Source organism: Typopeltis vanoorti, chromosome 10, assembly GCF_054136105.1.
Source record: "Typopeltis vanoorti isolate ZY-2024b chromosome 10, IOZ_Tvanoo_1.0, whole genome shotgun sequence".
NCBI lineage: Eukaryota > Metazoa > Arthropoda > Arachnida > Uropygi > Thelyphonidae > Typopeltis > Typopeltis vanoorti.
In genome coordinates this window covers 6,378,659-6,396,159 of record NC_143558.1, presented here as the reverse complement: position 1 = coordinate 6,396,159, position 17,501 = coordinate 6,378,659, and the positions used below count along the sequence as shown (strand labels likewise).

Here is a 17,501-nt window from a genome sequence, read left to right as displayed (position 1 = left end):
AGTAATTCTCTCCACTGTCTTCTAAGTGTTAAAATGCATGCAGCAGCTACTCATAATCACAGCCTTCATAGTTTGGAGCGAGTTAATCTGTAAATGAACTATTATGCAAGTATATATTCTCTCCATCAAATAAATTCGTATGTATATGAATCTGTTATTTGATGGAGAGTTATTGTTCATTTCAAATGTTACCTAAAATCAAAATGTGGTTCAATCTGCCAAGCTCAATAACATTCATATTCTTCATGAAGACTATCGCTCTGCCATGTTGTGCCTGGAAGTGTTCGGATAGTGGAATGTGGGAGACACTTTCAAGGCTACATTATAGCAAGAAGACTAGTCATTCTTTGTGCAGATGTCATGTCCAAGAAACTATCTTCTCTCACTACACAACCCAATCTATCCTTCCATTTAACCACAAACAAACACTAATGATGAACTTTACAATGACAGTTCTCTGTGATGAAAAGGAATCTCCCTCATAAATGAAGTCCAATAAAAAACACAAAACACAGCCAATAACTTCATACAAATCATTCCAGAATCTCTGCGTTAAAAACTCACTTCTACATCCATTAACATCCATGGCATTAATACCAACATAAATGACATTCACCATCACTTACAGTCATCCAGACATTCAACTCTTGACAGAAACCTAAACAGCATCTACATCCACTACTATCCACATCCAGTACCCAAATTACACACTACACAATTCCTTTTGCCATAAGGGTAGCACCACCTGTGCCTTCGAAAGATCAGAAGACAATGCATGCTAGAAACAGAGATAGGCTAATATAGAATCCCCTGCTTTCGACCTTCTCTGGCTCAAAATTTCCTTGTCCCATCTAATAATATTTATCTGCTGTATTTATCATTCTCCAAACTCCAATAACTATTCAGACCTCTTCATATTTGTCTCCAAGCCATCCGAATAGTAAGGTCATCTTCCTAGGTGACCTCAAAAGCAAATACAGTGGTACCTCGACTTATGAACCACTCGACATACGAACTTTTTTCATATCCCATTTTGATCTCTCTAGATACGAACCGTGATGCTTTTCTTTTCAAACGAACTAAAGCCTGTTTTACATTATACTTTTTTTTAAACTTTTTTAGATGGTTCAGTGCATGTTTAGCTGAGCATGCACTGAACCATCTCCAGTGTAACAATTGTTGTTACTACATCATATTTATCTGAAATACGACGAACGCTGCATGTATTTGCTTTTTTGTGTATCTATTTCGATATTTGTGTAAACAAATACACTTCATGATTTTTTTAGGTTTGTATTTATTATGTGTACTGTAGGTATTTCTTTTTATAAGTGATGTGTTTTATTGTAGCTTCACATTTATTTTCTGAATAATCTACCAGATAAGTGTCATTTCACTGATCAGCATATTATTTTCAATATGGGGCCAAAGAAAACTAAGAAAGAAGAGAAGAAGAAAATCACAATAGAAATTAAGAGAGACATTGTGGAAAAATATGAGAAACAAGTCAGGCAAAGTGATCTGTGCAAGCAGTATGACTAGTCCAAATCCACCATAGCTACAACTGTCAAGAAAGCAGATTTTTATAAGGAACTGGATGTGGCCAAAGAAGTATCTATCGTGTCATCTTGAAGTAATAAAGTTATGGAAGAAATGGAAACTTTACTACTTATCTGGATTAATGACATGCAACTGAAAGGAGACAGTGTATCTCAAAACATGATCTGTTTACAAGCTCAAACTATTTATTACAAAGATCTTTTGCAGAATTTGCTGTCGACTAGCAGTAGCAAAGACATCGGCGAAGAGTTTAAAGCTAGCAAAGGATGGTTTAAGAAATTCAAGAATAGAACCAGTATCCATAATGTTGTTAGATATGGAGAAGGTGCTAGTGCTGACAAAGAAGCTGCTGAAAGGTTCGTGAAGGAATTTCAGAAACTGATGGAGTCAGAAGGTTACAGCCAGAATAAGTTTTCAACTGCGATGAAATGACTAGGAGAATGTTCATCACTAAGGAGGAAATGGCATTGCCAGGACACAAGCCAAATAAAGACAGACTAACTTTGCTTTTTTGTGCCAATGCCAATGGTGACCTGAAGATAAAACCTCTGTTGGTTTACTACTCTGAAAATCCTAGTCTTTAAAACGCAAAAAGTTAACAGGCACAAAAATTCTTCTGTGAGTGAATGACAGAGGTCTTTGCTCCCACAGCGAAATGGTATCTACAAGAAAAGGATCTGCCTAAGAAAATTCTTCTGATAATGAACAATGCTCCAGCACATCCACCACAGTTGTGGAAAAGATTTGGATGAAGAGTTTAATTTCATCAAAATTAAGTTCTTGCCTCCTAATACCCCACTCCTACAACCAATGGATCAATATATTTCCAACTTCAAAAAGCTTTATACCAAAGCTCTTTTCCAAAGGTGTTTTGAAGTTATCACTGACACAGAATTAACCGTCAGGGAATTCTGGAAGAATCGCTTCAATATTGTTCATTGTTTGCGCCTTATTAGTCAGGCATGGGAAGATGTTTCTGTGAGAACTCTAAAATCAGCCTGGAAAAAGTTATGGCCGACTGTGTCCGAGGAAATGCATTGGAAGGACCTGTAAGTGAAATTGACATTGTAAATACAGTTGTCTCCCTGGGCAAGACCATGCATTTGGAAGTTGATGAAGCAGACGTAGAGGAGCACAACATTGAGCTGACCACTGAAGATCTACAGGAGTTAAGAAGAGAGCAGGAAAAAGAAATGGATGAGGAGGAAAAGCAAATGTCTTCAGAGGACACAGAAGACAGCAACAAAAAGGGAGCAATTCCAACAAGTGACATAAAAAAAATCTTGCAGCACTGGAGTGAATTGCAAGAATTGGTTAACAAGTGGTATCCAAATCAAGGTGTTGTTTCTAGAGCCACCAATATCTTCAATGACAGTGTCATTAATCACTTTAGAATGGCGTTAAGGAAATAAGAAAATGACAGATTCAGTCAACGTTGTATAGGTTTTTTAAACCTCCCTCACCTAAGAGACAAAAAGAAGCAACTGATGACAACAAATTAAAAACTCCTGAACCACAAAATCAGCCACAAGAAAATGACTTTTTTTTACAATTTAATGGAAGATTATTTTCATACTAATGATGTAAAACCAAAGATTTCATAAATAAAAATTAATATGCAATGGTACACAAAATGCATATTTATAGTGTAAAAATGCTGTTTCTCACTCCTCCATTTCTTTGCATTTTCTTCATTTAGTTGAGAATAGTTTTTTTATTTTTCGAATTTTTTTTTTAATTTTTGAATCTTGGAATGGATTAATTGATTTCCCATAAGATATAATGGAAAATTGGGTTTCGAGATACGAACCGCAGTCAGGAATGAATTAAGTTCGTAAGTCGAGGTATTACTGTAATTCCAACTGGCTCCCTTTTTCCAAAACAACTGACCAAGCTGGATGAGAGGCAGAAATCTTTGCCATAAGTAATGATCTATCACAAATTGTTCATCTATCTACACAAATTCCTAACAGCTCTCTTCACTCACCGAATACTCTAGATCTCTTTTTAACCAGTTCTCCCTCCAAATACTCCATAGAGGAAACCTCCCCTCTTGCAACTTAAGACCACAATCTTGTACAAGTCTCCTCTCTCAGAGAATGCCCTTCTTCAAGCTACTCCTGACATCGTATCCGCTGGATCTTCAAAGGCACCAAATAGGATGTCTTCCAGCACTTCTACTTCTTTCCATGGTCAGACTATTGCTTCAGCTCACCCAACTCTAACACCTGCTCTAAATGGGTCACAGAAATTACCTCAACAACATGAAGGCCTTCGTCCCTTATTCTAGAATCCCCATCTGTTTTCTAAGCCCTGCTTCAACAGAAAGTGCATCAGAGCAGTTGAAGAAAAAAATTCAGCTTACTGCAGGTGGCTAGCATCAAGAACTCCAGCTTCATACTTTGCCTATACCAGTATTTCCTAACGTTTTATGGATCATGCCCCACCTCAAAGCCTCAAAGATTTTGATGCCCCCTCCCTCTAGCATAATAGTCAGCCAAGTTCTGAAAAAATATAATATAAATATGTACTTTAAATAAAAAAGGAACATAGGTAAAACTGTTTTTAATTTGACTTTCTTCAATGAATATAAATTTGATATTACACTTTGTATATTATAAAACATAAATCAAACTGAACTCTGGAAAATAAAATCCAAGTTAATGCGATCCTTGAGCTTGATGTCTGCTGCAAAGAGTTTTTATTTGGGGTACTAATTTAGTCATTTATAATCTCAAATCCCCATGGTTTGTGATATCCAGATGATTTCTTTTTTTCAGTAGCATGTCATTTACAGCAACATTCAACTAAAGCCACATTAAACTAAATATGATGACGGGAAGGGCAACAGTATTTTTTTTGCAAAACTAGTTGAATTTCAGTATTTCATTTCTGTCTCGTCAGAAAGCCATGCCATTGTTCCTTTTATGTTGAATAGACTCATCATTTTGCTTTTCTGAGAGTTCTTCTTGATAATGTATTTATGTTGACGGATGTACTAGTGATGTCAGCTTTTCTTCTCGGAAAGTCAGGGTTGCAACATCGACAATTTATCGCTAACAATGGTGAGTTTTTTTAGTATATTGGTGATGGGGTGACGAATGCAACATCATTTTCTAATTGTCCCAAAATATTCAAATTGCCCCCCCTGTGGGGCACATGCCCCACGTTGGGAAACACTGGCCTATACCAAAACATGCAACAAATGCAAAGCAGATATCATAAAGACCAACAGCAGAAAATTTGCCTCCTTTCCACATGGAAGTCATGCATTCTGATCCCTTGCTATTCTGGTCTACTAGACGCAACTTCTTCTCATCTGTACTTCAGCTTCTCTCTCTCTCTCTCATCTGGCATCATTGTTACTTCATCCAAAGAAAAAACTGATCTCCTAGCATCACTCTTTTCTTCAAATTCTTGCATTGATGACCAAGGGAAATTGCCACCTACCATATCATAATCCTAGCACCATATGCTTTGTATAGTTTGTCGACAAAAAGACATCAGAAAATTACCACATAACTTGGATACAAAAAAGTCTCCTGCTCCTGATGGCCTCCTCTCTCCATTTGTTCTTAAACATTCTGATCACTTGTATTGTCTGTGCAATCTGTTATACACATAGTAGCAGATACTTGTCCCAACATGTGGAAGCAATCTCATATCCAGCCTATTCCAAAAAAATGGAGACAGGAGTCTACCAAAATACTGACCAATTGCCATCATCTCAGGCTTCTCCAAAATAATGAGGAAAGTCATCAACTGCACTTCTCCAGTGCTTATTCCATCACTCAATGCTACTATCGTCTACAGTGGTGTAGGAACATTGTGACTGGACACTGGAAGATGAAAAAAAAAAAAGTTGTGGTCCAACAAGTTATGGTATACACCTTGTTCTGAATCGACAGTAGGCAGAGAGTTTGGCAGGAGTCCCATGATGCAATGAACCCAGCTTGCCTTGTAAACACAACTTAAGGTTCTGAAAGTAGTGTCAGGTGTGGGACATGTTCTGTTGGTATGGAACCTGACCCTTGATATTGCTGGAAGGGTGGGTATCCTCCAAGGAATATCTGAACATTGCTGCCCATCAAGTCCATCTTGCAATGTTGACTTTTTTATCCAGCAGGTGACAGTTATTTCATGGACAACAATGCTACTGTTTATCATGCAGGAATTGTTCAGCAGTGTTTTAGCAAGAATGACAGTGGACTTCCACCATCTTCCCTGGCCACCACAAAGCCTGGATGTGTCAGAAAAACAGATCTGGTAGCAAAGTCCTCTTCTGTCAAATCTGAGCCAGTTAAAGGATTGTCTGGCAAACACCTGGTATGTTGTAGATGCAATCCAACACTTTGTGGAATCTATGCTAAATCACATATTATGCTGTAATTTGGGCTAAAGGTGGTTGGTTCAACACAGTATTAAATAAAAGTTTCTAATAGTAGCCGGTGAGAACAGATTGAGAATTTGTAGACTGTGCCCGCAATCCACAAACAGGAGACAAAAGGTAATATGATAAAGACCATCAAAGTTCTAAAAGGGTCATACCAATAGATGGAATTTTTCATTTTATGAAGGATGTTGAGAGGATGAGAGGAAATTCATGGAAGATGACAATGAATGCAGTCAAGATAGGGATGAGATCTAGATTTTTCTCTCATAGAGCAGTGCATGATTGGAATGGCACATCTTTGGAAGTGGTGAATGCAGGTAGTGTGAAAATGAATTCAAGAAAAGATGACAGCAGATGTGTGTGATAAGTGGCTCCCTGAATGAGTCACTGATTCTACAGAAATCTCTGGTAATAATAATGACAATAACAATAATAATAGTACCTGTGTACTAATAAGAGTTGGTCCAGGTTCCCATTCTCTAGAATCTGAGCTGCTTGGTTTTGTACATAAATCTCGATACCAACTGAAAGTAAATTAAACCAATCCTGCTAATGCATTTTGTTTTCAAATTTATTTAAAATATAAAAAATAACAAAAACTTGAGAAAATTTTGCTTATATGATCATTATTATTACTTCTTCACCTCAATACCACTGACTCAAAGCTGCTCAATTCTAACTACTAATTATGTCTGTAAATCTTTCCTTAAATTCATTCAACATTAGTGTTCTGTTTCTGCTACCAATCTCAAAAATATTTTCAATCTATCTGATAAACCACTCTCACAAACTTATTATTCTTTCATATTATAACTAATAAGTGAAGACAGAGTGCATTGTTGTGTTAAACTTGATTTTACATCAAAACCACCTGAGCTCTATATAAGATGATTTGATGCAAAATAACTGAAGCATTCTGAACAGCTTCTCCCTGGCCCTTTTTATGCTTTTTCCAGATCTACAAAACTTAAGTACAGATCCTTCTTATATTCCCAGGATTTCTCAACTATTTATCTCAAAGTGAAAACTGAGTCAAATCCATAAATTAAAAGTAGTTTGTATGCTGTCTCATTTACTGCTAGTTCAGTGTTTTGGCTAATTTCTCTCTTATTCCATATAAATTTATCCAACCTCTTCCATTTGGTCTTAATTTAGCTTGTTCTTCTAAAAGTTTCTCTTCTATAAATTTTCTTAGTCTAAAGAATGCTTGCATAATTCTTATCTTGAACACTTAGAAGGGAGATTCCTCCATGATTCTCATATTCAGTTATACCCCTCCTTTTTTTTAATAGATGATTACTCAGACATATCTACTACAATCATCTAGAATTCAATTTCCTGATGAATTATAGGGTGTATCCACTGCAATTCCAGATTTGAGCATTTCTGGTCAGATAGCATCTACTCCAAACCGCATTTCCAAATTCAGGCTTTGGACGTCAAAAGCTTTTCCTACCTTAAGTACTGATGTGGTCCTAATTGCATTCCTCTTGAATATTTTCTATCATTATTCTATCACTGCTTGTTCGGTTAACAGTCTTTCAAAATTTTTTTTATATGTTTCCCACCCATGAAAGGTTATTAGTAAACCTATAGTACATTTAAACTATAGTCTTTTTTCTATATATATATATTTTTAGCAATTTTCTATATATATATTTTGTAATTTTATTTGATTTATTTTTGCATAGTCTGGAAACCAAACATAGAACTTTTTTAAGCCACTTCAGGCCTCCAATAAGCAGGGTGGTGGCGGTCTCACACCAGACGATGAAATTCATCTCCCACCTAAAGACAATCACAAGCATCCGTGCCTACAACAGGATTCAAACGTGTGTTGGTTGGAGAACAGGTATACTAACCACTCAGCCAAATAGGCTGGCAATTACTCTTGATATTCAGAATATCTTTAGTTTCAGTCCTCATGTCAACTTTATCATCTCTGATCTCCTAGACCAGTGGTCTCCAAACTTTTTTCATCGCATACCCCCAAGATAGAAAAAATAAATAGCACATACCCACCCCAAATTGATTGAGCAAAAATCTATTGTAATAAGTATTATAAAGAGGAAATATGCCCTGTATCATCATATAATAATAAAAAACGCTATATATTTTTACACATTATTTTTATTATTAACAGCTTACAAACATATTTATTACAATATTTAATGTGAACAATGGCCTTGCATCTCTCTCATAATTTCTTGAAATTCTGGTTTGATGGCTTCTGATACTGCGATACGAAGGTCTGGTTGCAAGTTTAATTTATTTCAATATTTGATTTTAATATCTATCATTGCAGAAAATGATACCTCACATAAATAAGTAGAACCAAACGGTAGGAGTGCATCATTTGCTGTGTTTACTAAATTGCTATACTCTGACTTCAGACCCATCCACCAATTGTGAAGAGATTTCTGTTGAAATTCGTTTTTCAAAGTTGTGTTGTATCTAATGTCAATTAACCTTCCTACTGGCCAATGTGGATGAAATAGTGACACCAAATTGCACTTCTTATCCATATTATTCAGTGAGTTTTAAAGCTTCGTATCTAGATTTAGCTCGACGTCTATAGACATCGTGGCCGGTTGGGGGGTTAACTGCTCTTGAAAAATAATCGGAAGGTGGTCAATTTTTACATTTTCTGCAAATGGGTATAAAATCCATTAAAATTCCTCGCCAGGAAGATCTGTGAATAAGTTGCAAAAGTATGTCTCTAAACTTTTTAAATGTGCAGATATCAGACTTCTTATTTTACATTTACATTATTTTCTGTAACGAAATCAGATAAAGATGGAAACATTTTCTAAACATCCCTTTTCAAATTTCTTTCTCCACAGCACCATTTTCTTTCGAAATGCAATTATTTTCTCATTCATTGTTAAAATGTTACCTTTTCCTTGAAGAGACAAATTAAGCATGTTTACTATTTCAAAAATATCAGCTAGGTAGCATAGTATTAATAACCACTTATCGTCATTGAAAATATCTGCAAATTTCTTATCTTTATCCAGTAGGAAAATGTGTAACTCATCTTTTAGTTCTACAACTCTCTTAAGCACTTTTCCTCGAGATAACCAACGAACCTCCGTTTGGTATAGAAGATTTTCGTGGATACTGCCCATCTCTTAACATAGTACTGTAAATATTTTACTATTCAAAGGCCTCGTTTTTATAAAATTAACTATATTGATAATATCCTGCAGTATTTTGTGTATATCAGGCTGCATTTTTTTTGCCGCAATAGCTTGTCTGTGGATAATACACTGAATGAATTTGACATGTGGTGTTATTTCGGTCACTTTTCCTTTGAATCCTTTCTTTGTATCAATTAAAGCAGCTGAACAGTTTTTCCACAAAATATTGTTTTTAACAAAGAAGTTATTTACTGTTGAGAAGATATCTTCCCTGAAGTGGCTCACAAAAAAGTAGTTCTTCGTGTAATTCATTATTAAAATAATATCTAGTAAATACCAATAACTAAGACATGTAGAAAGTATTTTTAACTTGGGTATAGTTATGTTAAAGATACCAAGCAATTTTAAACCTGGTTTTACTCCATTTTTTCCAAGTAAGCAAACAGACAAATGTCAAGTTTGCGCCTGCAATTTATGCAAGACTAGCTGATCCTACAGGTAGTGCAAGACCAAGGCAACTCGTGGTAAAGGTGGAGCAAGCTCTGATCACTGATCTTAATATTTAACCTTAATGCCAAAACACATCTCCAAGAAGGGGATGTATAATGTTTTGTATTAAAGGCAAGGGACCACTACCCAGACCGGTTTCGACCTTTATTGAGGTCTCATCAGTGGGAGCCAGGCTAGAAATACCAAGATTTAGTAATGCAGAGCTTGTAAGTATTTTACCAAAACAAGTTACCATAAGGTGTTATAACCTTATTAAATAAAAATCTCAGGAGGAGATATAGATGTAGAAAGTATTTTTAACTTGGGTATAGTTATGTTAAAGATACCAAGCAATTTTAAACCTGGTTTTACTCCATTTTTTCCAAGTAAGCAAACAGACAAATGTCAAGTTTGCACCTGCAATTTATGCAAGACTAGCTGATCCCACAGGTAGTGCAAGACCAAGGCAACTTGTGGTAAAGGTGGAGCAAGCTCTGATCACTAATCTTAATATTTACCCTTAATGCCAAAACACATCTCCAGGAATCACCTGGGCACCGGCTACCTCCGTGGTCCTTTTGATTTCTTGAGGCAGATCTCCGAGGAGGGTGAGGAAATATCACTTGATAGCCTTAAGCTAGCAAGATGAGAATAATGAGCTGAGGCCTATTTTTCTTCTTTTTCCCTACCCCTACCTCCCCACCCGCCCTTCCCATCCTATTCCGCTTCCTCTCCTCGTCCCCTCCCCTCCCCCCAGCACCCCACCTTGACCTCTCTGTCACTTCCTTACCCCTCTTTTACTTCTCTTTGGGGGCACTCTGACCCCTTTATTTTTCAATAGGCCGATGATGGGTTTATTCTTCACTCTCACCCACCTCAAAAAAGGTCGAAACCGGTCTGGGTAGTGGCCCCTTGCCTTTAATACAAAACATCATACATCCCCTTCTTGGAGATGTGTTTTGGCATTAAGGTTAAATATTAAGATTAGTGATCAGAGCTTGCTTCACCTTTACCACGAGTTGCCTTGGTCTTGCACTACCTGTGGGATCAGCTAGTCTTGCATAAATTGCAGGCGCAAACTTGACATTTGTCTGTTTGCTTACTTGGAAAAAATGGAGTAAAACCAGGTTTAAAATTGCTTGGTATCTTTAACATAACTAAGACATGTTGGCAACATCTGTGCTTTCATCAAGCTGTATAGAAAATTTCCCACATTGAGTCATTTGTTTTAATAGTTGTTTCTTTAAATTATCTGCAATGATTTCTATACATTTACCAATAGCATTTGTTGATAAGGGAATACATTTCAGTTTATCTGCATATTCTTTTCCATGGATTAGTTCTACCATTTTTATGGTGGTTGGGAGTACAAGTGTTTCCCCAATGGTGTGTGGCTTTTGGTCTTTTGCAATTAAGAATGCAACCTCAAGAGATGCGTCCAAATATTTATCGTTAATTTTAGTGAATTTTTTTAAGTTGTTGGATTGAGAATTACATGTATTCAAACATCCTTCAAAGAATTGTAAAGATTTGTGTTCATGTTCAGGATGTTTAGTTTTTAAGTGTCTTACTAATAATGATGGTTTCATACTTCCATTACATAGCGTCTCATGACACAATACACAAGTAGGATGAGGTTCATTGTTGACTATCTTCGATGTAAATCCCCATTTCAAGTAGTCTTCTTGATAATTTCGAACTTACTTGGGCATGGTTTTGTTAAGTTTCAGATTAATGTTTTTATCACTTAATTTGACTGATAATGAACTTGTTTAAATAGAAGAATCAATGCTATCTTTTCCTTGTTGTTTGTGTAATTTAGAAGTACTACCATAATTATCTTCAATTCGCGTTTTCTTTGGAGGAAATTTTTTTAACCATTTATCCATTTTGTGAGGGTTAATTTGTAAAATTTAAATATAATTCATTTACTATTGATAATTCGATTTGGAAAAGGCATATGACAAGGTGCCAAGAGAGAAGCTATTCAATACGCTACAGTTATATGGTGTCAATGGGGCATTATATCTAGCAATATTTAGTCTTTATTTGAGTTGTAAGTCAGCAGTTAGAATTGAAGGAAGTACAGGAAGATGGTTTAATGTTAAATCTGGTGTGAGACAGGGATGTACATTATCCCCTCTGTTATTCATTATCTATATGGATCACATTATGAAGGAAAGTAGTATTAAGCATGATATTAAAATTGTAGAAGTTAATGACAGCTCTTTGCTTTATGCGGATGATGTTATACTTCTAAATAAATCCGCTACAAGTCTGCAAGATTCTCTGACTAAATTGAATAATTGTTGTAATAGATATGGTATGAAGGTCAGCAATAAAAAGACAAAGACAATGAAAATAGGCAGAATCGTTGAAAATGTCAACTGTGTTGTGAATGGAGAACCTGTGGAACATGTAAAACATTTCAGCTACTTAGGCATGATTTTTAGTGAAGATGGTAAATTAAATATAGAAATAGATAACAGAATCAGCAAAGCTGGTATGGTGGGAAGTCAAATGAATAAATTCATATGGAATAAGAGAGAAATTAGTCGGAACACTAAATTGGCTGTATATAAGACAGTGTTCAAACCAGTTTTAACTTATGGATCTGAGAGCTGGGTCAGAAGTAAAACACTTGACCAAAGACTAGAGACTGCAGATATGAGAGTCCTGAGAAGGATTAGAGGTGTAAAAAGATGGCATCAATGGCAGTATCATATTAAAAACGAGGATATTAGGAAAGAACTTGACATTGTCAGCATCCAGGAATGCGTTAGCAGAGCTAATCTCAGGTGGTATGGTCACTTAAACAGAATGGGCGAAAGATTAGCAAAACAAGTGTTCTCTGCCAGGTTGGCAGGAAAACGACCTAGAGGAAGACCAAGATATAGGTGGATTGATATGGTACAAAGTGCCTTAGACGATAGAAATATAAGATCTGATAATGTTGGAGTCTTGACAAGTAACAGACTGATTTGGAGGAAAATTGTAGATAGGAAGTTAGTAATGATGTAAATTTTTTTTCATGTAGTACTATCATATCCTGTACACCCCTTGAGGGTACATGGCAGGAATTTGATGATGATGATGACTATTGATAATATCAAACACTTTTAAAAATGTAAGCAATTTTGATAATATTAATTCACTATTTCTAGTATAAATGTAAAAGTAAGCACAAAAAGGCGTTGGAAAATTGCACAGAAACAATATATACTAAAAAATCGTTAAACTTACTACTAATAGTCAAATAATTAATACAACTGTGGTGTCATCTGTAGATAGCAGGATAACTAAGCAATTTTCCTTCTCTAGTTGGGCTTGTCAACACTAGGATGCTCTACAAACAATGGCAATGATAAGAAGTAAGAGATTTACTCCCTAGTTTTAAAAAAAAATGACAACTTTGCCACGGATGATTATGTGTGCAAAGTAGCCCAATGTGCACTACTCGCAAATTTAAGTTTACAGGATCTTTATAACGTCTTTGTCTATATTAGATATATGTTTAATTGATGAAAGAAAGTAATATTCTTTATCTTTAATTAATTACTTAATTTTTTTCCTATCAATATAAAACTTTTTTTGACTTACCCCCCACGTATCGACTCGCGTACCCCCTGAGGTATGCATACCACACTTTAGAGACCACTGTCCTAGACAAATGGTACTAAATTAAACATTTTCAGCATGTTTTTTGAGTGGCTAAAAAGAATTCTAGTGACCAAACCATTCTGCAATACAAATTCAAAATGATCTGAAGTCCTTGTATCTCATAGCCAGAATATAATATGTAATAATGTGTAAGTTGTATGTAATGTGTAAGAAGTGTAGCTATATTAAAAGATGTTTATAAGAATGCAGTTGCAGCAATTAGAATAGGTGATGATTTGGGGAAATGGTTTAAAACAAGCAGAGGTACTAGACAGGGGGACCCAATATCACCAAGCATTTTCATTGCACATTTAGAAAGAGCAATGGATAAAATGAAGGAAGATGCAAAAGGAATATAAGTGCATGGGATGAGAATTAGGAATCTGAGGTTTGCAGATGACATTGTTATTATTGAAGAAGGCGAAAGAGAACTACGAAAAACATTGAAACTGTTAAATGAGGAAGGGAAGAGATTTGGACTTGTTATGAACTTGGAAAAAACAAAGACAATAGTATGTGGTGAGAAGAAGATGAAACAAAAGATACAAGTGGATGGAATTGATATAGAAAATGTAGAACAATTTCACATATTTAGGAAGTAAAATGACATATGATTTGGACTGTAAAAAAAAATAAAGATCAGGATTGCAAAGAGAAGAACAAATCTGAAGGCCATGAATAACATCTGGAAAAGAAGATCAGTTTGCAAACAAAACTAAGAGTACTGGAAAATGCATTTTTAGTGGTGTACTGTATGGATCTGAAACGTGGGTGATAAATAAGGAATCAAGAAAAAGAATTTTGGCATTTGAAAAAACTTGTTACAGGAAATGTTAAAGATACCATCATCATCATCATCATCATCAAATTCCTGTCATGTACCCTCAAGGGGTGTACAGGATATGACAGTACTACATGAAAAAAATTACATCATTACTAACTTCCTATCTACAATTTTCCTCCAAATCAGTCTGTTACTTGTCAAGACTCCAACATTATCAGATCTTATATTTCTATCGTCTAAGGCACTTTGTACCGTATCAATCCACCTATATCTTGGTCTTCCTCTGGGTCGTTTTCCTGCCAACCTGGCAGAGAACACTTGTTTTGCTAATCTTTCCTCTCCCATTCTATTTAAGTGACCATACCATCTGAGATTAGCTCTGCTAACGCATTCCTGGATGCTGACAATGTCAAGTTCTTGTTAAAGATACCAAGCTATTTTAAACCTGGTTTTACTCCATTTCCCAAGTAAGCAAACAGACAAATAAGTCAAGTTTGCGCCTGCACGTAATGCAAGTCTAGCTGACCCTGCAGGTAGTGCAAGACCAAGGTAACTGATGGTAAAAGTAGAATAATGAGTTACCTTGGTCTTGCACACTCCAAAGGCTATAAACATACATTAGTACTGTTGGTAGACTAAGGATATTTTCCCCTATTTTTATTAATTTATATATATATATATATATTGTATTTTTTTAATTTATTTTTTACCTAATCCAGAAACCCTGCTCCAGAGACCAAACATGGAACTTTTCAAGCCAGTTCAGGCTCCAATAAGCAGGGTGGAAATCACACACCAAGCAATGAATTTCATCTCTCACCTAAAGACAATCACAAATATTCATGCTCATAGCAGGTTTTGAACTCATAGCTTGTTAGTTGGCTTAAAATTAAATATGACATTCCAAGTAACAATTTTCATGAATTAGTTGATGCCAGCCTGGTTGGCCGAGTGGTTAGCGTATCCACTCTCCAGCCAAAAAGCTGTGGGTTCAAATCTCACCGTGGGCATGGATGTTCGTGATTGTCTGTGAAAATACTAGTGGTGGTTGCGGTAGATGGCGTTAGTGTAGATTATGAAAGTAGTGGTGAAGACAGAGAGTTGTGGAATAGGTGCCCTCCCTTGATGAGTCCTTTGGACTTCCTGGAGGTGTCATGTAATAATAATAATAAAGACACTAAATGTATCAAACCTGCAGAAGCTGATTCAACACCATGAACAATATCACTGATGTTAAGAGAAATTCTCTACTCATTGAGACTACAAGTCAAGTCACCTAATGGCTATGAATTTAGGAAAGCTGTTGCAGGAGGTTTATGCAGTTCCTTCCTTATGTCAAATTATGGCTCAGACAGGGACATCATTTAGCAGTGACAGCTGCATCAAACAAAAGATTTTAATAATTTCCAAATAATTTGTTTGATAATTTGGAAATTATTAGAATGATTTGATGAATGATTTGCACTACAGCTTTTACTGCTTCGTAGACAGTTTTATAACATATAAAATGAAGGAATTGAAAAAAAAAAATTATGTAGATAGTCTAGCCATAAATACTGTTAGAACTTGAACAGTGCATAAACCTTTAATCTATCAGTAAATGATTTATAGCTTTCAGCAAATACAAACCACATATATAACATGTATATAGCAGAAATCAATGTTCGAAATGTCCTCCTTTTGCCTTCATGCAAGCCTGTGAAGCTACATATCGATGGCAGCACACACACACACACACACACAACAGCCAATGGAAACGCTGCCACTGCTTGCTCCAAATCCACCTTCAGGTTGGCAATACTGAGGTGTCATTTCTTGCAATCTACTCTCAAATTCTAACCATAATTTGAAGTCCAATGGATTCAGGTCCGGACTTCCAGATGGCCAATTAGATGCCGATATGTGGTTGGACATATTCACTGCCTACTGTGAAACAAGGTGTTGTTCAGGACCATACCACAGGTTCCAGCAGTCTCTTGATACACTTTGGCAGAGGTTTTGATCCCTTTCTTGCAACTTAGATATAGTTCGCCCACCATTTCTAGATCCCTTGTTGGATTTGTGCCAAGAATAGTCGATTCATGCTGAAGGGGAGAAAGAAATGAAGGATGTACGAATTGGTCGCCAACATGCGAAATCACGTGCTTTCTTGTCTGTCGCTGTACTAGTACTAGCTTGATTTTTGTTGTTCTCTTTTTGCATTATTTTTTTATTATTAATTTGTATGATGGATCCAGTACAGTCAACAAGTTCTATTGTTACACGTTTCAGTAGCTCTTGCAAAAGAATATTGAATAATGTGCTGACATTCTGCGAAAAAGAATCGTCAGAAGGCCGTCTTCTTCCCTTTCTCAAGTCATAAAACGTGCAAGTGCAATTGCGGGCGTATCGGGGTCGACTGTTAAAAGAATTCGTAGGGAATCAAAAGGTGAAGGTAAGCCAAAATTTAAATCTCCTAAAAAAAAAAAAAAAAAAAAGCGGCAGAGTAAAACCATCGAAACCGTAGCTTTGAATGATTTTGATGTAGACATTATAAGAAGAGCTATTCACGAATTTTACATGGTCGAGAAAAGAGTGCCAACTGTTCCGAAATTGATTCCTGTGCTTAAAGAAAAAATTGATTTTCCTTGGAAAAGAGAAACTTTAAGGAAAATACTTCATGAAATCGGATTTTGTTTTAAAAAGTCCCAGAATAAAAGGAAACTTATCATGGAGCGAAGTGACATTGTTTTATGTAGAACGTAGTATTTGCACGTATTAACACTCTACGTACATTTTTCCAACTGTTATACAAGCAAAATAGTTACACTTTAAAAACAGCAACGTTCGTAAAAGAAAAGCTAAATTTTCCGACCTGTAATAATAAACAAACTCAGTTTGTTTATTATTACCTCCCAGAAGACAGACTGATTACCCTATTATCGGAATGGATTCTCCTTTTTCTGACATGCGCAGTAGTTTCGAGGGACCTCAAATCGGTGGGCGAACTATACTCCCGATGTCCCCCCCCCCCCCACACACACACTCTCTGAATCTTGGGTGCTATGGTGATGGTTGCACATGCTGTGCAACTATCCAGGGTACGTATTCAATCATTTTGCTGGTTAAATGACTCTTTAATAGTGAAAATATTCTCCATTGATTCAGTGATGAAAATTATTAATTTTTTGTTAGAAGACGTTTAGAATAATCTGGTTTGGATTAATCATTAAAATTTTCTCTTCTAGTTGCTCTAAATAGAAGTAGGCAAGAATGGGAGATATTGGAGAATACCTCAAATTTGTAGATAAAGCTTTTCATTCTAGCTCAAATATCTAGAATTAATGAGAAACCTGAAGAGATCTAGAATATCTGATGGAAATTTAGATGATAAAAATTCAAGTTTGTCAGCTATCTTTGTGGTATGTTGGATTAAAAATCCAAGTTTCTGGAAGGAAAAACCATGTCACCCCAGTATGAGATAGATAGATAGATA

General features: G+C 35.9%; 1 protein-coding gene across 2 annotated transcripts in view; it reads right to left on the bottom strand.

Annotated features, from left to right (window-relative positions):
• The window catches only part of PolG1 (DNA polymerase gamma, catalytic subunit tam), a 359,824-nt gene that overhangs the window by 170,762 nt on the left and 171,561 nt on the right, over positions 1–17,501 (bottom strand). For both annotated transcript variants that reach the window (XM_090399500.1, XM_090399502.1), the window contains exon 10: positions 6,396–6,477. In XM_090399500.1, the coding sequence (XP_090255626.1) occupies positions 6,396–6,477 (82 nt within the window). The remainder of the gene's footprint in view (positions 1–6,395; positions 6,478–17,501) is intronic.